This window comes from Ochlerotatus camptorhynchus, unplaced genomic scaffold (assembly GCF_037179485.1).
Source record: "Ochlerotatus camptorhynchus isolate MF236.1 unplaced genomic scaffold, CSIRO-AGI_Acam_v1.1 ptg000222l, whole genome shotgun sequence".
Taxonomy (NCBI): Eukaryota; Metazoa; Arthropoda; class Insecta; order Diptera; family Culicidae; genus Ochlerotatus; species Ochlerotatus camptorhynchus.
The window spans coordinates 857,488-882,844 of NW_027040712.1; the positions used below are offsets into that span (position 1 = coordinate 857,488).

The 25,357-nt window shown below is 36.4% G+C and overlaps 1 protein-coding gene across 1 annotated transcript; it reads left to right on the forward strand.

Moving 5' to 3' along the window:
• The first annotated feature begins 846 nt into the window (after positions 1-846).
• On the forward strand, positions 847-23,062 carry REPTOR-BP (REPTOR-binding partner). The gene is made up of 3 exons (XM_065225284.1): positions 847-1,019; positions 21,913-21,994; positions 22,066-23,062. Exons 1-3 carry the CDS (start codon positions 975-977, stop codon positions 22,278-22,280), a joined length of 342 nt encoding a protein of 113 aa, XP_065081356.1. The 5' UTR covers positions 847-974; the 3' UTR covers positions 22,281-23,062.
• The last annotated feature ends 2,295 nt before the right edge of the window (positions 23,063-25,357 follow it).

Below are 25,357 nucleotides of genomic sequence, written 5' to 3' on the forward strand. Positions count from 1 at the left end.
AACACGACATTTTGAATCACATTCGAAGTTTTTCATTTGCATTTTCATTTTTGCTTGACACCTCATTCGCGTGCATCCTCCGGAAGGCAGAACGCCAGCACCAAGAAAAAAAAAATACCCGTTAAAACTCTTCTTGGGAGGGAGGCAAAGCCCCAAAAACAAGCGAAATGAAAAACCGACCGAAGCGACACCACAGCAACACAGCTACTCGAAACAAATTCTTATCCCAGATTTTTCACGTTAATTACAATATCACTAAAAACACTTCTTAAGACGTAATAGATCCTAATTTACACTTATCCACACGCGAAAACTAATATTTGTTTGATTTGGTACTATTAAAAAATATGCGAAAAACAGATGAAATCAGCGCCAGCGAAAACAAAACCAACCGTTCGCGGACAGAGCCTACTGCGTTTTTTTTCTATGCTTTTCCTTTTTTTTTGCCACTAAATTTACTTAACATACATTTTCTCACCCCTTGAGGTATACGAATTTCAATACCATCATAATAAAGCAAAGTCCCGTTATGACCGGTACGTCTTCCATTGGTGACCATTGTCCAATGGAAGGATAAGAATGAGGTTTAAAACCAATACCAGTATACATTTATTGCTAGGATTGGTTCAAGTTCAATTCTCATTGGAGTCGCGAGATTACACGCACACTAGTTAGCGAAAATTTCAAACGTAAACATTCGCATTCGTGGCCTGCCCTGCGAGCGATGATTCTCATCCGTATCCGTTCTCTTTTTCTCATTCATGCAATCGTAGTGCCACTTTGTCTTTCATTCAAGAGTGTGCGGTGAACTTGTTCATCGTTCAGTCTTCCACTCCGTGTGTCCCATCCATTTATTGTACTGTACGGTGTTATCCACAACAAAGCACATTGGTGTTGGCTGGTGAAAAAATCGAAGATTCGATTATAAAAGTCGATTATAGTGCTGAAAAAACTGGTGAAAAGAAGTTCCAACGATGGATTACGAAGAATTGACCGTGGTTGAGGAGCAGAATCAACCGGTAAGTGGCCAGAAAACTGGGAAAAGTGACTGCCCCAGTTGGAGCATAATATTATGACCATGCACGGTGGAACAAAACAAAAATGGCGACGAACGGTGGTGTGCTGCTCGTTTGTTTTTGTTTTGATCGTCGGGGAAGCGCGTGCTTGGGCATAAAGAGCTACAAAATTTACCGATTTCCTTGAGGGATTGATGTTTTTTTCTGTAAATTTTCTCATATTGGGTGTGCGAAAAATGTTCAATTAAAGTTGACTGGAAAGTGTCTGTTGTAATTTCCTACGGTAGTTGCGAAATCGATGCCAACAGGATGATGTTGTTTTCGATGGATGTTGTTGTTTTCGTTTGTGGGTTGTTGGTGTTGATATTGTTACTATTGATGACGCAAACGTAGTTCGTCGAAGAGTTTGATGTGTGCGTAGATGCAGGATAGTGTTGGTGAAGGTCTGCGCGTGTTCAGGAATGGAAAATTATGACGTTCTTGGTTTTCTTTTGTGTTTTGTTCATAAAGATTGTTTTGAATTTGAAAACAACTAGTACGAATTGTCTTAGCTAGAGAGGGTCTATTATAAGAGAGGAGCGGACTGCCTGGTATTGAGTCAAACGATCTATCAAAGTCAGCGCCTCCCGCATAAATGCGAACTATTACTTGACCTTAAAAATTGTTAATAATCCCTGCTCAACTTAAACTGAAATGGTTATTGAACTTTACATGAACATTTGTGTGATAATGTTTTAACAGGTTTTAACCTTATGTATTCTGGTTTTTTGGAAGTGGACCTTACAACTAATGGGTTGTTAAGAACCGTTACCATGCCAGCACCATATTTGACGCGGTTTCTAATGGTGATGCAGTTGTCTATTTTTAATCGCATTTAAATTTTTGCGAGATATTTTTAAAAGCTTTGTTACACCACCATCCTCAGAGCACCGGAACTAATATTACAAATATAGTTTTCGGCAAAACTTGTATTTTTGTGGTTCTGATAATTGTCTAAAACATTGTGTGCTGAAAAAATTAATCGATAAACTAAATTTAAGCGAGCTACCATAAAAATGTCCATAAATCTACCGCAAAGTTGCTTGTGTAGACATTTGGGAATAGTTCTAATGTCATCAGTTCTGTCAGCCTAAAACTCCTGTCATTTTGATAAATGAACTAGAATCCAGTTAGTTTGAATTTAGCTATTGCAATTAAACAGCACTCGTTTAGAATATTTTAAATGGTACTCCTACAGAAATGCCCAATGGCGTTACCCACCGGTGTATGGGGTACCTGTTAAACAAATTCTATTTGAGTGCCCTTTAATTGCGATTCTAGCTATTCAAACTAACGGGAATCTATGGTATTTTTTAAAAACATCTTGCCCCCAAATAGTTATATGAAGTTGTTGAAACTTCTACGAAAACGTGTATAACCTTTGAGCTGAAGTCTAGCCCAACAATTGAAATAGAAAATTTGCGTGGATGTGTTTTTATTCTCGAGAAATGTGCGTTCAATCAAAGCCATTGTTTACGTTTGGTTGTTCCGCTAATTTTATTTGTTGATCTAGAAGTTTCTCGACAGTAATCAAGAACATGAATGATCCAGAAATAGATTATGCAACGAAATTTAATTATTTTATTCATGTGTTTCAGTTTTCTTTGCCAAAACACCAGCTTAATACATATTATTCAGGAAAACACATACATCACATGAACTATATGGGTGAGCATTAATACAGTTTATTTGACACTTGATCTTCATTAATATCCGTGCATGGCTGCTGTTCATTAGTTGATTCATGAATATTATGAATAATGAACAATAGAAATTTGCTAAAAACTATATGAGGATTTGTATCCGCGGTGTCAATGAGTATTTTTTTTCATATTGAATCTACCTACATATTATCGTCAGGGGGGTAAATGAAGTCTTAAGCGGGGAGTTATTGACAATAATATTGATGAAATAAATACAGAAATATTATAAATAGCGATGTGTTTAAGCAAACCCCACACGTATCAATATATTGAGGCGAAGGGGATTACAATAATAATATATTGATACACAAATACAAATACAATAATATTGATGATGTATATAAAGAAATATATATAATGTATTGACAATACGATTATTGTCAATAAAAGCAATCGTGTGTAGCGAGTCACTTTTTTAGTGACTTGGTCACTTTTTTCAAGCCAGTCACAAAAAAGTCTCTTTTTTAAGGCCAAGTCACTAAAGTCACTTTTTCTTGTAATCAGTCACTATTTTCAACTTTTTTAGCGTGAATTTATTTCAACATTGATCATTCTATGCTTTGTGAGGTTTAATCGTCTTTATCTATGTACAGGGTGTCTACTCATTTTTCTTGATAAAATTTCCTGAGTTTTCCAGAACTTTAATGGATAAATTCCAGGCTTATAATAAGTAAGCTATTTTTAAATGCGTTCAAAATATGCTTTCTTGGAAGATAAAACAGTATTTAACTCAAACGTTTAAGACATGGCAATCAGTTTTAAATAAACAGCTTTACAATCAAATCCATTGAATGTTAAAGTTAAGCACTTGCTTAATTTCTCACTTTGAAATAGTTTTAAAAAACGCACTTAATTTGAGTAAGTCCAAGATCTAATATTGAAAATGTTCAAAGTGCCTGAATTAAGGAAAACAAATAAATGATTTATTTCAAGTTCGTTATTAACTTTATGAAAGATTAGAGATCTTCATTGCAGTCCCATTAACTTCACAACAATTGTAGGAACTTTGAAGAAGTTCTGAGGAATAAAAGGAAATGCTGAGAATTTCGGTGAAGCTCCATAAACAAACTGCGGCAACATAAGGGAAGTTAACACACGGAAAATATGGGGAACTTACTGGAAGCTTTAAGATCCTCAAATCAGTTCTTTTAACTGCCGAAAAACTTTTATGAAGTCCCTATAATTTCAGAGCACATCATAGGTGTTGATAAATATAGAAAACATGAGGGGTATTGTGCAAATTTTTAACAAGTTCTAAGCACGTCGGAAAAGCTAGATCTAGAGATCTTTGGGGAATTTCAGATCTTAAGGGCAGTTTCCGTAGCTTTAGTCCAGACTTATGGGGCAGTTAAAAGATCTATAATCGTAAATTCAGAAAAATTGAAAACCCTTTCTTAAGATGTTCCGAGAATTTCAGGGAAGTACAGAGACCATGAAAATTTCAGAAATATTTCAGGAACTTCACAGACATGCAGAAAATTTCTGGGAAATTTATCTTCAATAGATTAAGGAAGATTCGAGAACATCAAGACAGATCAGAGAATCAAAGGGCAGTTCAAATAATTTCATGGAAATTGTAGAATCCTCCGGATACTTCAGCAAACCTCCGAGAGAATTTCTGGGACGTGATAAAAATTATATGAACATCCGGAAAACGTGAGAGTATTTTAAAGGTGGTATGTATATCATGGAGATTTCAAGAACTTTAAAAAATACGAAAATTTAGCTAAGTTGATTAGAAAATATCAACGAATTTCCATTGATTAAAAAAAAATGCGAGAACTTTTAGCAAACAGCGATATCTTCAAGAAATTCCAGAGAACTTCTAATAAGTTTAGATAGTTTCATAATATTCAGCGAAGTTCCGAGTACTTCGAGGACGATCAAATAGCTTCAGAATAATCCCATTAACTTAGGCAAATTTGCAGCAACTTATTATGGGGTATTCCAAGAATTCTATGATTTATTTGAAAACGTCAGAGAATATATATATCAGAATTATTAAACAAATTTAGAGAATTTCAGGTAAGCATAGATAAAATAAGAAAATAAGAAATCGTTTATAATAGTTAGAATACTTAAGGAAAATTGTCGAATCTTCAAGGCAATTCAATTAATTTCAGTCAAGTTGCGGTTTCTTAGAATATACTGATACATTCTGGGCAATCTGGAGAACTTTAAAAATATTCAGTAATCGTTTAGGCAATTTTAATAACACCAGGAAAGTCTAAACTATTGAAGAAGTTTTAAATTAGTGTCGATAATTTAATGGAAGTTACATGAACTTCAGAAAAATCTTGAGAACTTCAGAGAAAATCATAGAACTATATTAATTATTTCGTTCGAATTTCATGAAAATTGCGGAATCACAAAAGTTCAAGAAATTTAGAAAAAAAACTTCGAAAACTTCACAGTAGTCTTCAGAAACATTTCGAGAACTTCATAGAAATATATGGAGCTTAAGGGAAGATCCGCGAACTTCATGAGTTTTTATGAAAATTAGCAAAATACAGGAGCTTTTGAAATAAGTGAAGTAAGCTCCGAAAATTGGAGGAATTTCAAGGGAACTCCCCAGTTCCATTAGTTTCGGAAAATTTGTGGGAAATTTAAATCACTTCCCAGATTTTCAGATAACTTCAGAGACGTTAAAAAGTTAATTGAAATCTTCGCATAAGTTCAGAAGTTGAAGCTTAAACATTTTTAGGACGGTTTAATTAAATTCAGCGCAGTACAACAAGCTTCGTGAGAACTGCAAAAACTTTAGAGAAGTTTTGAGAATTTCAGAAAAGAACAGAGACCTCAGAGCAGTTCCGTTAACATTAGAGAAGTCACATAAAGTTTAAAGAAGTTTAGAGAACTTCAGCGAATTGTTAAACCTTTAGAAGAGATCCAGGAGAAAACATTTAGGATTTTTTTGGAAGTCCTAAAAAGTTCAGGGATGTTTAAGAATTTGATTAGAAGTATTGTGAGGCTCAGGCTATTTTCTTAAACTACAAAAGAACTTCAAGGCAGTTTTATCACCTCCAGGAAAAAAATTGCAACTTTAAAGTAGTTCTGAAAACCTCGGAATAGTCCATTCCATATTCAACGGAGATTTCCATTGAAATGTTCCTCAAAATTTGGATGAAGCTATCCTCCGAATTCAATGTTTTTCTAGTTTTCCTTGAAATTACCTTGAAATTCTCCACAATAAGAAACCCTTTGGAAAGATTCTCCTTTTCTTGGAATTCTACTCACATTGAAAGTCTCCTAAGAATCTATTGGCTCTTTTCCTCACCAATTTCTTAGATTTCTTCTCATAATTTGTTTGGAAAACTCTCCTGAATTGAGTTTCCAAATTCCTTTGAAGATGTTCTGGAGTTATTTTCATATTTAATTGTAATCCTCCTTTTAGTATTTTCAAAAAAATCCAAGGACATTTTTTCCTTGATTTGTTTTCCGTCGATCTTGTTTTCCGTGCTGAGCACCAATGCTACCGACGCCAGGGAGGCAGCTTCCACACTTGGACCCTACCTATCGACCCATCAACTCATGAACCGGGGACCAACGGCTTTACTTCCCATCCGAAGGAAGGCGTGTTCAGAGATGTTATGCCTCAGAACATTCCCGGCGGTGCCGACTGGGATTGAACCCAGGCCTGCTGGGGTGAGAGGTAATCACACTTACCACTACACTACCGGTGCCACTAATCCAAGGACTTATGCTCCATATTCGTTTTATCCCTCAAACTTTATGAAATCATGCTCAAAATGCCCTTGGAATTTTCCTCTGAAGCTCACATGAGTTGTTCTCCTCAGAGTTTTCATTGAAATTTACTTTTAATTCAATTCAAGGTTTCTTAAAATTCTACTCAAAACTATCAGGCTTCAATTGAAATCTAAAATTCCTCAGAACTACCTTGAAAGCAGATTGCATTTGATGTTTTTGTCCAAATTATTTTTCCCAGAACTCCCTTGGAATGAGGTCCTTAGAAATTATAATAAAATTCCACAAGCCATTAAAACTGTGCATGGAATTTGACCCCAGATTCTTGAAAATTTCTTGAAGTAGGGGAAATGTCTCTAATGTTGACCTATGGATCTAAGATTGGGCCCATCGCTAAAAATCTGCTATTTATCAATTTTATCTAGATGAACGCGTTATTGGGACGTTACTAATGGGTATTTTTGGTTGCTATTGAAAACCCTAATAAAAAATAACCATAAACGAACGATAACCCAAATCATTGAACTATTCCACAAATGGTTTGGATGATACCCAGAACACGTCGTTAAGCAAATTAACCATACAATTTTTATTAGGGAATTTAGTCGATTGCTGAATTTATGTATGGGCCCAAATTAGGGACACTTAGGCCGACATTACCTGCATTTCCCCTATCATAGCTTTTAAATCCAGAACTAGTTCAAATTTAATATTTCTAGGAAATATGCATGTTCCAAAGCAAAACAAAATATTTCAAGCTCCTGTTTTTTTTTTTAAATTTATTTGTTACTGAAGATTAATCCACTGTGCATCTATAAAGTTCAAAGTGTGAATGAAAATAACGAGAAAAATAAATGCTTGTATTTTGAAATTAATTATTTTCTCTGAGAGTTCCAGGTATTTCATTAATACCGTGGGTTTGGGCCATAATCTTTCTATTGAATCTTTCACTTTAAAGGTTCATATCGTACATAAGTGTTTATGAGATACTAATTGAATAAGTCTAAAACATCAAACATTTATTTGGTGTGCCATCATAACGACTACTTTTCTTCTCTTAGTTCACTTTTTAGTCACTATTTTTACAACTATAAGTCACTATTTGGTCACTTATTTCATCAACATGGTCACTAAAATCACTATTTTAACAGCAGTGATTGCTGCCAGCCCTGACTTTAGAGTGTTCATTTTTGGTATGATGAAAAATAATCAGCAATCAAAGATTTCATTTACGACGATAATGGGTAAAGTTGTGCCAAAGTCGTCATTTCCTCAATATACCTACCTACTAAATTAAAATTGCCAAATTTTGTCTAGATATAGCTGATCGGCACAGGTTGCACGGTCATGTAAAAAGGAAGCCATGATGTATCGAAAGAAGAAGGTAAATTAAAAATAAGTAAAACGTTGGCCATGAAAGGGTTAACTGCGTAGTTATATTCAACAGCTAAATCCGCTAGTTATTCCCACAGTGGCGCATGGCCACCCAAACAAAACGCATCTCTCTTCATCTCCTGTCGTTGCTCCCGGTTCGCGGGGCATCAGCTAGCACACGTTGAATGTTGCCTGCAGACCTGCCGAGCTGTGCGCTTGAGGGCGGGAGTCGGTGGATAGTCAGGGGGTTCTCCTAGCAGCGAGATAAATAATACGTCGCACTACGTTTGCTCAGTAGTAGCTATATCTGCGAAATAAAAAAAATAAATGCGTAGTAGATTTTATTCTGCCCGTGCTGGTTTCGCTGGTGTGAGCGACCCATGCACTCTGAATGTGCTCACGTAGACGTTTTCGGTGGTGTGGTTGCACAGCAAATAAAATCAACATACAGCAGGCAACAAACCGCTACGTGCATTCGGATTGGGGGGGGGGGGGGTAGGTGGTCTATTGCGCTGTTGACTAGCATCTCGTGGTAAACATGAAGTGCTGCCAATTTAGGGCTTATCAAATTTGACTTGTAACTTTAACGTTTCTCTTGATTTTGAACGTCAACAGTGGTCTTGTGGTAATGAAAACTCTTACAATTTGACGTCACTGAAAATGCAATGCATAAAAGCCACCGTCGCGACGCGATAGTGTGAGAGCGAGTGATTCTCCGTTTCTTCGTTCGTATCATACCTAGGTTGAAGTGAGAGAGCGACACATGGATTGACTGCATCCTACATCGAAAGAGCGCTCGTAGCTTGTGGGCTGGTCGCCGATCCGAGCATGAATCAGTTGCGTTTTAAATCTTTCCAATGTAACATCACATCGAGAATCGTTCTCTCCGTCGACCGTGGTTTCCGTGCTGTCCACCGTGATCAGTAAACCCGGGTTCAGTCCGTGTTCCGCCAGAGGTATTCAGGAAGCCCGAGAGTGCTGTTGGTTCTTTTGTGTGTGTGGTGTGTGACTGGTAACTGACGAGCTGTGGAGTGTTCTACCAGAAGAGCTAACCGATTCGTACGGGGTGTCCATCTTCAAACCTCGAGGCGCCCTCTCCCCGTACATACGCAAAAAGAGGTCATCTACGCATCGGTTGTTTCGCCGGGAAAGCAGGTCAGTATCAGCAATACTGTCCAATCTCTACATCGTCACCGTGTAAAGCTCCTGATTTTGATTGACCGATTTCCATTGCAATCGACCAACGAACGCAGTAGTGTGTCGCAGTTACGTATCAACGTTCCTGTTGCCAAGTCGCAACCGGCATTCTAAATTGCGCCTCCCTTTCGGGTCGGGTGCTCTGGTCGTGTGTGTATTTGGTGCTTCATCGTTTCAGTCGAAAAACGGTTATTACGTCGCAAAATTCTGCAAACAAAACGTGAGTGACGACGGTGGTTACGGTCCGCATTGGGGGGTGCTTTGTACGATTGGAGGTCGAAAAGGCGCGTCGCTGTCTGCATGCAACCATCACCAACCAGCCACCGTTGGGTGGCCACAAGTAAATAATGACCATAGTTGTCTTACCTTCGCTGGGTGCTCTGCTAGATTATGTGGAGTCAATTTTATTTATTTTTTTTTTTTTTTTATTGCGTTTATTTATAAGGCCCCCTTGCCTATTAGGCATTGCTTGGGCCGATGACCATTATTTACAATGAGATCCCTTCCCGCTTTTATTTTTCAAATAAAACGTATTATCCCCTATTTAATAAGTTGCATTATTTTCATCTAAACGATCTATTTGGTGACCAGTCTTCTGGGTGCACTGATCAGCACGAACTTTCTTTTTTTCGTTCTCCTTGTGTTTCGACAGCCGGCGTTTGTTGGTCTTTTCATTGGAATCCTTTGTTGCGTTTGATGAGCTGGTGCTAGAGTTTTCGTAGTTGCTTGAAGTGTGATGATCCTCGGTTTGATTGTCGGTGTTTCGCTGTTGTTCTTCTGCTGAGAACCCGGTGAAAGCAGGAGATGATTGACCCGATGTCGTTGGCTGGTTTTGTTCGATATCAATCGACGGGAAATCATCGAGACTGAATACCCCCTCGGTTGGTGGAGCTGCTGGAGCGGTGCTATTGTTCGATGTGGCTACATCCAAACATTTCTGTTTGGGATGTGCTGCTCGGCCACAATGGCGGCACGTTTTTGGTTGCTTGTCATACGTTACCAACGTTGTTTCGTTGTCGACCGTGATGTACGATGGAATGGCGCTTTCGAGTCGCATTCGCAAAACTCGAACACCGCTCATGAATCCTGGGAAGTAGTGCTTCCATTTCTCATGTCGACTGGAAATCACTGTCCCGTACTTTGCCATGTGGTTCATAACAGTGGCTTGTGGCCATGCCAGAGGAAGATCATGCACTCGAACGGTCACTGCTTCACAATCCACATATACCGGGATTTTGAACTCACTCTTCGCACAGAGAATCGCGTGTTTATAGTTGTGCGCCTTTTCATAGCACAAGGCAACTTCATTGTCTATCATCTCAATAAAAACACAATTTCGGACGTTATGAAACTGAATGCATCTAACGTTCGAATATTGAAGCTTAATATAGTTCTCGAAGAATTTTTGCACTTTTCCCGCATTGGGACGAACTGGAAGGACACTGAAGTCAACAACAAGTGTGTTTTTACGAACTACACTCATTTTCACTACAATATTTCACCAAGTTAAGCAGAGCAGAAAGAGAACACGTCCGATGAATACGAGTAATGGCTGTCGAATGTGGAGTCAATTTTAAATTTAAATCATTTGTTTGAGAAACCGCATAAATCCATTTGATAAAAATTCTGCTCAACAGCAAAAAACCAAACGAAACCGAGGTCCTACGTGGTTGATCTACAAATTAATATTTTGGACCCTAATTTAAAATGGTTTCTTTTATTGAACTAATGTGTAGGAGAGGTGTTTTAATCAAAGCGGATCCAAAAACTGCTAAAAGGTCTTTTAAATTCTCGACCAACAATTGAAAAGGTCTTATCAGATTTTGTTAACAAAGCTTTCCTCGCAAAGCATAGGCAACCCACATAAACCAACAGCATCATCCGGTAGGGGAAACTTTCCCCTGGGTGGCCGACCTACGCTTTGTGAGGAAAGGGCTTACATAGTTTTGTTTACAAAAGCTGATCGGTCCTTTTCAATTGTTGATCGAGAAATAAATGATTCGTTCGTGTTTGAAGGCGCAATTGAGATTTTTGGTACTCATTATTGTTGCTATTATTAATCTTAAATTAATATATTTAGTTGAAACTGGTCATTGCAAATATGTTTATGTATGTACAATCCAACTCCCACTGGCAGTGTTTTAATGAAAGAAAAATGTCTGCAATATAATAGATTACTATCTTATCGCAAATATTTTCCTCCGGGAAGTTGAAAGGTGATAGCTCCGGTCACTCACTCGTTCATTCCGAGGTCGCTTTCACTTACAACAAGCCCCGCATACGCATAGTACAAACATCAAGAGGATATTGGCATTATGTGTACACTTCCATCATCAAAGCAATTTATGCTTTGGATATGGCACATATTTATTGGTAGGTATGTAAGGCTTAGATCTAATTTTGGGCCTACTTAGCACAACCTACTCTTTGCCTCTATTTTCGAAAATTGAATGTTTTCACTGCAGATGACTTCTATTTACATTTATTTATCTTCCGTACGTGCCGTAAGATTTGCTAAAGGGAAACAAATTGTTGAGATGTTGTTAAAAATCTAACACTGCTTCTTGACCCCAAACTCGGCCTACGGATTCTAAATTAGGCCTAATGCATTGAAACGCCATTCAAACGCCATTGAATTCACTTCGGCCTATCGGATGAATATAAAAATTGATTCTGTCGGAGCGCTTCTTTTGATTTTGAGAAAAAATGGGTGTACACATTCATATCACGCGTTCTCATTGACTTCGTTCGGTAGTTTTTAAACTAGAGTATCGTACCAAACCCATAATTGACTTGTTATTTCTGAAAAAAAAAAATCATTTATTTGATGTTTTCTGCTCGATAGGCCCAAAATTGGCGATTAGGCCGAAGTAGTGCTCTACATAATTTCATATTTTCATATTTCGTTGTAACCAGTTTGATCTCACTGCTTCATCTAGTTATAATTTTTGGCAACAATGCTTACATTTTGATGAAGATGTTGCTGCCTATTTTAAATTTTATGTGATATCAATCATCACAGAAGCCAACCTTGAATCTTATAGGGTAGAGAACTACTTCGGCCTAAGCGCCTATTTTGGGCCTACCAGGCAGAGAACATCAAATAAATCCATGATTTCGGCGTTAACAGGTAAATTATGCGTTAGATTAGGGCTGGTAGCAGGTCACTTTTTAGTGACTTGGTCACTATTTTGAAGCCAGTCACTAAAAAGTCACTTTTTACACTAAAAAGTCACTAAAGTCACTATTTCTCTAAAAATAGTCACTAAAGTCACTTTTTCACTACTAAAATAGAGTGAAATTTAAAAATATCAACAAAATGTTTAAATTAAGTACTCGGCACTAAGAAAGTCTACAGTAGTTTTAACAAACTTTAGAACACCAGGAAAACTATTTGGAAATGCCTTCCATTTCGATTAAAAATCGGGGAAAATATACCTCCTTTCCCAAAAATAAATTTTTAACTTCTAAAGGTATTTGTCTGTGATAGATTTTCAAGGATGATTAAGAACTTTAAAAAATCCAAAGTAAATTTTAATATTATTTTAAAAGTTTCTAGGAATGACACCTAGATATATCAGAGAAGAATACCAAAGTACAGACTACGAAAGTCTCATATAAAATTAAGGGCTCTGAGGACCGATTTCTTCATCTCCGTTTAAATCTTAAGCCAGCCCAACAAACAATTTTAGCTGCAGATTAGCTTATACAGCTAAAATTTGCCTTATGCAGCTAATTTTTGCCTGTATAAGCTAAGCTGCAGCTAAAATTGTTTGTTGGGAGGTTTACCTACACGAATAGAAATCTCCTTATACCTTTGGCAAATTTCTATTGCTGATTATTCATAAAATGTATAAGTCAACTAATAAGCAGACTCCTTGCAAAAAGTTAATGAAGATCATGTGTCAAATGAAATGTATAAGTGGTCACATATACCTTTTATGCATTCTTATAGGATCTATGTGGTTTGTCTTATGGAATGTATAAAGTTGATGTTTTGGCAAAAATGTATAAGTGAAACACATGAATAAAATAATTAATTTTCGTTTGGTGTACACGCAAACCAAAAATTTATTACAATGAATGTTAGTTCCATTTCCTATCATCATCTGTTCATGAACATCGCATCGAATGTTAGAAGTTGACCTTGCAGGCGATGTAATGGTTTTTTACCTTTTTTATTTCGTGTTCTGTCTGTGCTTTCACCTACACAAGCAAGCATTTGCCTTGATTTTTATGTATAACATGGTAGAACGACGCACACGCTTGCCTCGAATCTCTCCAGCAGATAAAGCATACGAAGTCAAGTGTGAGAGGAAATGAGCGCTTCTTATTTGCAGGCTATCCATATTCAGAAGCTTGGAAAGAGCAGTGGAGAAAGCACTGGTCTGATAATCGCAACGTTCATTGTTCGAGTCCAGTCGGCAACATTCTTCCTATTTTTTTTTCGACATAATTAATTTCACTCACTAATACACTTCACATTTTTCGGTCTCCAATTTTCTTACATTGGACCGCAGCTAGGTATATTGCATCCTCGGTTCATGCGGTCTCCACTTACATCCTCGGATGATGAATCCCACATAATTGTAAGCGAATCTTACATCCACCGGTTGGGTGTATATAGTTAAACTTGACTTAAAACATACGAGCGTCGCTTTTGATTATTGTTTAAACTATTAGAGACGCGAAATTCAGCTCAGAAACAAATTTGGAAATATTTGAGAGTGCATTTTAACGAGAGTTCTGAGAAGAATTCTATGGTGGTTTGATGAGGATTCCAGCTCCAATTCTAATAAGAATTCATAATTAGTTCTGTAATTTTGCATAAGGGAGCTCTGATGAAAATTACAAAATCCCGTAAACTTCAAAGATGGTCTCTGCGGATGGTTCTAAAAGAATTCTCCGGGTGATTTCTGAAGATACTTCCAAGAGAATTCTAAAGGGTTCGAAATAAATTCAGAGAAGAAGTCCAACGGAATCGAATTTTGAGGGTTCAAGCTCAAAGGAATTCTGCGAAGAGTTTCAAAGTTATTCTGTGATGGATTTTTGTTTTGAGAATTCTGAAGAAATATTATGGGAATTCTAAGGAGAATAAGAATTAAATTTCCGATTGAATACAAGGGAGAAGTTTAAGATTATTCTAAGCAGAAATGTATGAAATTTCTGAGGTTAATTGCATGGAAATTATAAGGAGAATTAAAATAAATTTATAATGGATTTATGGAAGGAGCCTTCAGGGAGTTCCTAGAAGAATCAATAAAAAATCTTAAATAATCTACTCAAACTAATCATGTTTTATTACTTCATGCGTGAATTTAACGGTTTAAATATTTGGAGATGCTTAACGTCAAATATCAGACATAAAGTAGAGGTTTTATACGATAGATGAGGAGATTAACTTATAGAGTTGATAGTTCAGTTAAAGTACGGCAGTGTGAAAATTGTATATACACAGTAGAAAGCGAGCAAACGAAAATTTTGCGAAAGGTACCAATCGGATTCTATGGATCTAAGATTGGGCTCATCGCAAAAAATTTGCTGTTTATCAATTTTATCTAGATGAACACGTCATTGGGACGGTACTAATGGATATTTTAGTCGCTATTGAAAATTTAGTCGATTGCTGAATTTATGTATGGGCCCAAATTAGGGGCATTTAGGCAACCATAACATCCATTTCCCTTATATGAGCAAATTGGCGATCATCCCTTTTGCCAGTGGTGGCAGGAGGAAAAACCCCTCACCATCCCGCATTAACGGATGAGCTTGGTAAAGGAGATGCTCTACCCGATTCGCACCTTCCTCAAAATGGTCCTTTGTTTGGTTTCTTCTTTTTATACAGAAATTTCACACTGCCGTACTATAACGAAACTATCAACTCTTTACTATCATCTCCTCATTGATCGTATAAAATGTCCACTTTAACTCTGATATTTGATGTTAAGCATTTCCAAGTACGAAAATAATCTATTTCCAAGAATTTTGTTGATTGTTCTGCAAAAAATTTCACGAATGCAATATTATTTTTGAAAAAGATTATTAGCCTCTAAGTTTAAGAGAAGGAGAATTATTCTAAAAAGGTTCTTGAGATTAGTCTGAAAAAATTATGTGAAAAGTTCTTAGCGAATTATCAAAGTTATCTACCTAGATATATTAAAATTTTAAAGATTTCGAACGCAAAATCAAATTCATGATAATAACGTTGTGAGATTCGATTAAATTAGAAGAATTTATGAAATTTAATGTTAAGCTTCATGACATAAAAAGTGTATTGCAATATCAAACCGTATTTGAATTTCTTAGTTACCATATAAATGGTTGCTTATTTAGTATTTACAAGTCACTATTTGGTCATTATTTCCGTAATTTTAGTCACTACATTCACTACTATTATATCGCATCAGCACTACCAGCCCTGTTAGTTAGTACTACTGCGTGTTGCAAAATGCATCGCACTTGTTATTCGATTAAAGATGTAAAACAGTGTAACTAAATAAATTTTAAAATTCTCACTTGATTACAAAAGTCTGTAAATATCTGTCAAAAAACTAAAAAGTCTGTAAATGTCTGTAACGGAAAAAAATTTTGTGAAAAAATAAAAGTCTGTAAATTCACAGACATGTCTGTAGATCTGGCATCTCTGGTACCTAGCCTAACCATGGCCCGCCTTTAGAAAACAACATTTCAACAGATCCTAAGTAACAAATGTAAACAAATCGAGTTAATCGATACAAACTATTGCGCTTCTATCATTCTATGTGATACAAAAGCACCCTTCCAAATTTACTTTAATGTATTTAACCAGTCCAAATGTTATTTAGGCAGTTCAAATGTCCGAAGTAACAATCACTTACTCATAATTTGCAACAATTTTTAACCTATGATTATCTTAAATAAATTAAAGTAAATTTGGATGGGTGTTTTTGTAAGTCCAATAGTTTGTATCGATTTACTCGATTTGCTTACATTTGTTATATTCACCCCTATTCTGTATTTCGTTTCGAACGAAATTCTCATACAATAAAATATTTTTTTGTATGAGAATTTCGTTCGAAACGAAATACAGAATAGGGGTGATTATTAGGATCTTTTGAAAAGTTAAGTGAGGTGTGTAGTGTAAAATGTTCATGTAAATGTTACCCGGGATGAAGGAAGAACTTGCGTTGTTTTGCTACGACTATATTTGCATAATTTAATGAATCATCAGTGCTACGTTTATTCGGTATATAGAATAATATTGAAGAGTAGCAAATTCTGAGATATTTCAAAGCCTCCAGACACTGATGCAAGGAACTAGGCAATATGGAGCATTACAGATGACCAAATCTTCTATTCGATTTACGAGATTCGATCTGCAACACAACAAATCTATAACTTTCCTGTTCCAGCTAAAGGAAAATAATGCAGAATTTGCTTGTCTGACAGCAGCTTTTGCTATATGAATCGAACTGCTTTCATATTTCAGTTCAATGAACTCAATTTTAGTTCAGCTGTTTGTTTTCAAATTTGACATTTCGATGTGCAGTTACAACAGAGCGAGGATAGCGAAATGACTTCCCGCATAAACGCGAACCATAACTTGACCTACCGAAAATTGATCGTTTATAATCCCTACTAAACTTTAACTAAAATGGTTATTGAACTTTACACGAACGTTTGTGTGATAAAATTTTAGCCTTATGCATTATGGCTTTTTGGAAGTGGACCTTACAAACAATGGTTTGTTAAGAACCGTTACCATTCAAAATAGTTGTTCTCTCCATAAATTTTCGACAAGAGAACTATATTAGAACCTTTTTACATATGGTTTGAGAAATTTAATGGTAATGGTTATGGTCAGGCATGGAAAATCATTTGCATTCATTTCGTACATTGATTTACATTCATTTGCCCCTAACTTTTTCCATCAACAGAATTTTGCAAAACGATGTAAAGAGCTTCCATATCAAATCCGTATCTCTTATGCATGACGAACCAGAGCAAACAGAATCCACTACGATTTTTCAGTGAATGTATTTTACATTCACTGAAAAAAAGTAACGAGTTCTGCCCGCTCTAATTCGTGATGCATAAGAGATACAGATTTGAATTCTTAACAAAAGTTGTAGCTAATAACAAAACCTACTAAAGTTCTATACATCATTTTGCGGAATCCTGCTGATGAAAAAAGTTAGAGGCAAATGAATGTAAATGAATGCATGAAAAGAATGTAAATGATTTTCCATGCCTAGTTATTAGACTGATGCAAAATTTGACTTTTTCACTCCACAGTGCTTAAATGGTTTCAAATAGGGTCCTGATTAGCCTCCCAAAGTTACAACTCATTTGGTTAGAAACAGACTTCGCACAAGCCATTTGAAGTTTACATGTAAATTACTATGGGAAATCTCAACTTTTTGTTCATTGCCTTCTAGTCTTTTTCCATATTGAGCTGCGAAACAGTTCGATAGCCATTATTATAGAAAATTTTCTCAGCTAAAACTTTGCCGAAGATCATTTCTATGTAAAACGAGACAGGAAAAAGCTATTAATTATTTAAGAGATTGGTAAACTTATGACATGATCAAGCAGCTGCTCTGTAGGCAACACTGTATTTTGCAGTGTGACATAGTAGCCATGATTGTTGTGTCCTATTTAACGCCCCAGAAACACCAATGTTGCCTGCTGAGCAGTTGATTGAGCATCATCATAAGACATCAGTGCATTGAACCATTGATAACTTGCATTTAATCAAAAAGTGGTCTTCGGCAAAGTTGTAGCTGGGAAAATTTCCTACAAGTACAGTTGTTTGCTTTCGAAGCAGACCGATATGGTGAATTATTAGATAGACATGAACAAAAATCTTGATTTTACCATAGTAATTCCGATACAAACTTCAAATGGTTCATCTCAGTTTCTCACCAAATGGGTTCAAATTTTGAGAGGTGAGTCAAGATCCGATTTGGAATCGTTTAAGTATTGTGGAGCGAAAATTTCAAATTTTGCATCACTCTACTGGTTATGGTAGTCAGTAATGTCCATGGATGGTTTTTAATTTCTGCACATTGTGCCAAAACACAGCATGGCACACTTTTTGGCACACGTTGACAAGTAGAATACAAAAAATGTAATTTAAAATGGCATAACTGTCGTGCGTTGACGTTTTGCTAATCGTTCCTAAGGATGAATACTTTGCATAGTTGAAGATGCTAATTTCAAATAACAGACTAAAGTGCAGAAGTAATACAAACAAAATAGTTAAAGTAGAGGAACGGAACCTATTCTCGGCCTATGCTCCTATTTTGGGCCTAACGCTTAAACTCAGGATTGAAGCAACATTAATTTTCATTTATTAATGATATTATGCAATTCATTATACTCCATTCCAGCAGAAAAATCAGGCAGAAGTAGATCTAAAGCTGAGTATTAGCACAGACAAACAGACGTAACACTTCATTGTGTATCTTCGTTCACGCATTTAACGGTTGATTTCAATATTATCAGTTCCGCGAACAATCTTGTTTTCCGCGAGAAGCCAGAGAGATGTCGTTACTGAGGTCCTATGTTTTGAGATACTATGCTTTCAAGAAAAACTTTTTCAAAGTGTTACGTCTGTTTGTCTGTGGTATTAGCGTTAAACCCAAAATAGGACCATAGGTCGAGAATTCGATCACTTAACCCTATGAAAACTTTGTTTACTTCAATGTAAAGCCCAATAAGTTCGTGGGTTGTGACATACCACATTTCGAAAATCTGCGATCGGCGAGATCGTTGAGTTTGCCTTTGGTGTAAACAGGTTGGTACATGGCGTTCAAAAACAAACCGGTAGAATCGTCAGTTTATGTTTATGCACGTTCGCAGTACATATCTCTGTAGGGACGAATCTCCTCTGAACGGTGACTAAATTGTGTCGGCTGCAGAAGAAATGTCGAAGAACTCTGTTTTCAACGGTATTCGAGCAGACTTCTGGAAAGAATGGCTGTATGTAAGTAGATTAGATTATTTCTTCCAAACAGCCCTTGAAAATGTTGCACTTCATTGCAGCTGATTTGTTGCAAGTGGAGATGTTCCTGACACAGGTGCGCAAAACGTACAACAAAGCCATAACCGAAATGGGAACGACTGGAAAAATATCGTGCATCATGCGATGGTCAAATTTACATTTGGAACGAAGGATAGGGCATGATATTTTCTATGAGAGTCGAGCTACACTTACAAGTTTGTTATGTAGAATAACTGATAAATGTACATCAGTCTAAAAACCTTCAGCCAAACGTACTTCGGCTTAATGACGCAGCACCGAATAATCAATAAAGACAAAACTATTATCATAGGGCTTTTTGGCCAGGTTCGAATGTCGGTTTGCCGAGGACGTGACGTTACTCTCCCAGGCCTATTCTACGAGTCGTGTAATACTCTGTCTCTAGCGAGGTGACTTTGATATGCACGTTTTTTTTTTTTTTTTTTTTCTTTATTATAGAGATTTTTAGCCTGAGGCTAGTTCATCTCTTCTTTGATTTGCACGGAAATTCATCTCACTAGTTAAACTTGTTCATCGCAAGAGGCCCCAGTGCGAAGGGTGGCCAACCGATCGCTCAGCGGTTCCCGCTTGACGACTCTAAGCAATTTTCTGTTTAGCAAGAGCCTGAGGGCGTGCAGATGAGCCAACTAGACAGTGCAACACAGATTTCCACATTCCAATCTAGCAGAGATTACGAGCTATCTTCTTGCAGCGATGGCTCTAAGTCCGCACTAGGTACTCGATGCGTCGATTACATGAGCGTCGTTAATCTATCCATCCGTTCGAGTTCGTTGTTTGATATAGTTGTAGAGGATTTCAAAGGATGCCGGTGGCATTTTCTTCCTCCATCGATCTGGTTACGGCTTCGTTTCTGCTCACCTGAAAGGAATCAGTAATTCAAATAGACATCGAGTCAGAATTTTGTGGATCGGTTGAGATTGTTTGAACACCGCATACGTTTGATAACCTTCTAGTTTCTCTTTCACCTCCCGCTCCGAAAATGAAAATTCAAACACAATCACAAATGTCATTATAATCATGTTATGATGCCAAACTCATGGGATATTTACATGGGATATTGGCACACTTCGGCCTACTTTGGCACTTTCGGCATAGCGCATGGCATAGCTTTCGGCACAGCTAACTCATTCAGCACAGATTAAGATGTGAAGAGTTGAATACCCCTTGATAATCGGTCAACTTTACGTGGAATATATCACGAGTTGGTGATCATTATACGGGTTTCCTTTTTGAAAGGCACTCAATTTGAAGTTCCACATATGTTATGTGGAAAGACCCTCAAAATTTTGTTCAAATATTCCTGATCACCTGGGTAGGTCCCTGAGATTAAACGCAACTTTCCTACACTACCAGGAAGTTCAGAAAGAGTAAGTGCTCTCAAAAACTGATACGAAGCTCCCTGACGTCTTAAGGAGTTACCTGAACTATTCTAAAAATTCCTGAGCCTCTATGAAGTTTACTAAGCTTCTGATCAGTAGGACGATCTTCTAGATGAAATTTTATGAAATTCCCTACACTTTTTTGTTCTATGAAGTTTTTGGAACTAAGTTCGCTGCATTACTACAAAGTTCACTGTACTTCTACGATTTGTGTTGATTTTCTTTCTTGAAGTTCCACGAAGTGTATTGAACTGCTTTGAACATTTGTGAGTATTCGTGAAATTAAATAATGTTCCCTGAACTTGTATGAGGCGTCCTAGACCTTTGTACTTCGTGGGTATTTTTTTCCTCCTACTTCGTCTATCCTTCGAGATTTCCTTGTCATGAATTTTGCTTTCATTTACTATAAGAATCCAACTCATTTAAAACCGAATGGTTTATAGTTGCTTATATAATGACAGAACATATTTTTAAAGTATTTTTTCAATGCATGAATAAACAATTGCCAATGAAGATTGTGATTGATTCACTAAACAGTTTTATGGAAGGACTGAGAGCTGCTTTAAATTTATTTTTAAAACAAGACAGTTTTTAACTTTCTTGACGAGATTATAAAAGCAAACAGCAGTAGGAATGACTAACCAGGAATGTGTTACACTTTGAAATCCTGTATTTAAACTAAATGGATTATTCATTCCCTGGTTAAAACCATCATAAATCAAAGTGGATGCTAAATAGCTGCTGGATTGTTACTTGGGTTGGGTTGGTACTTGGACTGTTGAACGAAGATTTCTTGGACTTAAAGTCTGTGAACTAACATTCAAGTCTAAGTATACGATCAGTATAGATCAATATTCTATATCTAATACATGTCGCTTCGTGCAGTATGTAATGCCTATCACTTCTTTTCTAAAAGATACCATAAAGGTCGGGCGATTGCCTGCATTCAATACTCTACGATTTGTATTACTCAAGTATTCGAGCAAACTGGAGCCTCTGGTTTTATATCTAAGCTACCCCAGATGACAGGGTGGGTATTTGCAGCTCTGTTCGCCATATTTTGTTACCGATATTGTCCATCCTACAAACTTCCCAGTTACAGAAATATTACCATTTTTTATTATTGCTGAACGTTGAAATGTACTGTTGATATTTGTAAATGATTATGATTGCTTACGATGCGCTGCGATTTTCACATAAAAAGTAGAAGATTTATTGAAAACATCATTAAAAAGCGTTAACTTTACACTGTCTAATAACCACAAAAGAAATATTTGCGCGCACGTGCATGCATCGAATGAAAAATGGAAACAATCTCTTCAATGAGCTACCTACCTACAAACTTGTATGCACTAATTATGCACCGCATACATGTTCCCACTGCAGTTTTAATTCATTATGATTCCATTCACCTTTCCCTCAGAGTGATTAATTCACATAGTTAATGTTATGTTTCTTCCATTCCACTTCCGCAGGAGAGAAAGGAAAGCGGCAAGCGGGGACGTAAACCAGGCCGCAAGGCGTCAACTGAGAAGATCGATATGAAGGCAAAGTTAGGTGCGTCTCTACTAAAATTAGCGAAAACAAAAGTGAATCTCACCTCAAACGCCGTGTTACCTCTTTCACAGAACGCAGCAGACAAAGTGCACGGGAATGCAGAGCGCGTAAGAAGCTGCGCTACCAGTATCTGGAGGAACTGGTCAGCGACCGGGAGAAGGCCGTCTTCGAGTTGCGCCGCGAGCTGGAGAAGCTCCACTACTGGGCACTGGAGGTGGATGCCGGCCGTTTTCCCGAGGGCCTGCAGGAACTGCTCGAGGAGCTCGGCGCCCTGAAGCAGGAGTAAATTGGCAGCCACTCGTTGTTCCCCGTCGTGGTTCTTGATGAATTTGGGAGGCTTTAATTTCATCGTATCAGTTGTTCGATAGATTGAGTTCCCTCCGTTAGTGCACTTTAGTAGTAGTATTTACTATTTATTTGGTTTGAACGAGATTGGTTCTTTTTTCGATTAAGACGTTCCTTATTCGCGTTATATCGGCGTTATTTTTTTTAGAAATTGCGTTAGTTATGATTAGTTTAACATTAAATCTTATACTTTTATAGTTTCGGTTTTTCGATATTTTAAAATTTCTCAAAAATGTCTACAAAAAATAACAAAAAACAAACGTAAAATAACTAAAAAATAACTAAACATATGAAAGAGTAAACGAACATGGCTTAAGTCTAAAGAAAAGTTACCTCAAATACCGATAAGCTTAAGTACAACTAGGTGTTGAAATTGTGAACAGAGTAAAAATTGGATGTACATAATCTATTTCGATCACCACAAATACAGTGATTCATGCAATTAGTACACCGCAGATCCTGCGGGAACACTGATCCACCCGTAGTGAGTAGATCCACAATAAGAGTTCGTCATTCGACTGTCCTGATATAACTCCACTGAGTAGATTGGAACTCATACAAGTTCAATAAAATAATTGTTTCCATTGAATAAACTGCACAGATATAAATTTCGCTTAATAGTTGACTTGTTGCAAAGTTCCGGGCGGCATATTAATTGAAATGACTATTTTTGTACTACAGATTTTAAAGGATACCAATAAAACTATCAGCATGGAAAAAGGATTCGCTTTAATTAATTTTTCTTATTTCTTCCATATTATTTATTCGCGAGGCTCAATCGTGACAGTTTCAAGGAGCCGTGATTTCTGTTTTTTTTTACAGCTCTACAACACCATTTGACGAGAAGGTTTTTTCTCTCTCCGGAGCATCCCAACCGCAACGCCAAAAAATTAAAATTTTGATTTTTTTTAAAAGGAATTAAAATGAAAAAAAAAATCAGAAGTTAAGAAATGTTAAGTGTAATTTTAATTTTTCTATATCATCGTGATAAAAAATTGGGTAAAATGTGCAATGGTCTAACATTTAGCCTATTTTTTTTATCTTGATGATATTCGTTTATTTATCTTGATGATATTCGGGCCTCCCTTAGCTCAATCAGAACATAGTAATGGAATAGTGTTTAATTGTTTTCAATAATTTATTCAAGCAAATTCTTATGTTATATTTTATGCAGTTAATGTTGTACAAATGTTTCATGTAATTTGTTGTGTGGATCATTCTCGGTAAAACTTGGTGCGTGAAACATTATACTAAAATTAACATTGACATTAACATTGGAAATCCGGTCAGAGTGGACAATAAAACTTACGGTTTTTTTTTTAGAAAATTCCACCTAAATTCAAACTGGGTACTCTTCTGACAAGACGACCACCCAATTCCGCCCACGTGATTTCATAGGTGTAGGCACCATATCCAGGCTATCTTTTCCCTCGGATTGCTCGTGATTCGAACTATCATATGTTGCCAGAAAATTATGCTACGATCTAGTGTGCTTCGATTTTTCGATTCACTTAATTTTCCAGCCCATTTCAGCAGGCTTTCTGACATGTATTAAAAACTCCCAGCAAGGGAATAATATCAATAATACTTCAAAACGAGGGCCCTAACAGAATAGCACAGACAAACAGACATAACACTCGCAAGTTGTTCATCGAACAAGCATTTAACGGACAATTTAAAAGTATCGTGAGTGGTAGTACCGCCACCTGTGGCGCGTATAGTCAATTCGCTTGCGTTTGACGTTTACACACTACCACCATCTGTTCAGCGTACTACCGACCACAGTGCACAGTGGTTCCTGGCTGGCCAAAACATCAAAAATTTAAGTTGATATTTTTTTATTTCAATATTTTTTATCATTTTTACATGTTAAGAGTATCTTAAATTGATTGATTTGTGCAGTTCTATTGATAACATATTTTTTTATGGTTGTTATAGTGCAGCGATATCACACATTTTTGAAAAAAAATCGTAATGTTTCTTGTTACTGTTTTGCTGAAATATAGAAAAATATAATGTGTTTATCAACTTGGTTACTTGTGAAGAAATGTTCCTCGGCTTATTTCACGTCAAATAAATGGAAAAAAAAGAGTGTCTGCACTGTTTTAAATGACAGTTTCTAATAAAAAAATAGCAAAAATATACTTTTTTCACATTTAGACTAAGCAAAACATATGACGGACACATCCGCCCACTATCCTTTAGTAGCCAAAAGATAGCTAGAAAAGTTAGTTTTCAGATAGGTTTTAATGTGTTTTGCGATTTTTTGCGAAAGATATTGAAATTAGGAATAGCAAGTAAAGTGTTCTTTGGAAATTATCCGTTTCTAAATAATATAATCTGCGGTGTATACTGTAGCAAGCTTAACAATGTCTTTTTCAATGAACAACAACACGCAAACACATACACACACGCACCATATATCTATCTCTTATGGTTCATGAGTTATGATTTTTTTAAACAAGCAGGTTAGGGTGACCCGTAGACAATCGGCATTTTTTAAATATCTTTTTATACGTTCATTTCTTGTGAAATTTTTTATACTTGACACTTTAAGAACTTTTTATGACGCATATCTTTGTTAAGTTGTTATCTCTTTTATTTGAAAAGTAAAACTAGGTTTTGCTGAAAATATCACTTCTTTAAATTAAATTAAATGCTTTAAAAAGAAAAAGCTCTTGCAGTTTTTTTTTTACCAAAAATGAAGAAAAAACGATGTTTTCAATTAAATTAAATGTTTGAAAATCGGTTTGCTCCATTTTGAGATATTGACAATAGAAAAGAGCCATTTTTTCGAAGAAAATAGCCTTAACTTTCTTATCAAAAAACATAGTAACCTAGTTGCTTGAGCAAAAATATGCGTCACCAAAAACTCTAAATATAATCAGAACAATGTTCTTACGAGAAATTAACGCATGAAAAAATATTCAGAGAAAACCGATTTTAGTGGCCACCCTAACCTGCTTGTTTAAAAAAATCATAACTCATGAACCATAAGAGATAAAAACGTTGTGTCTT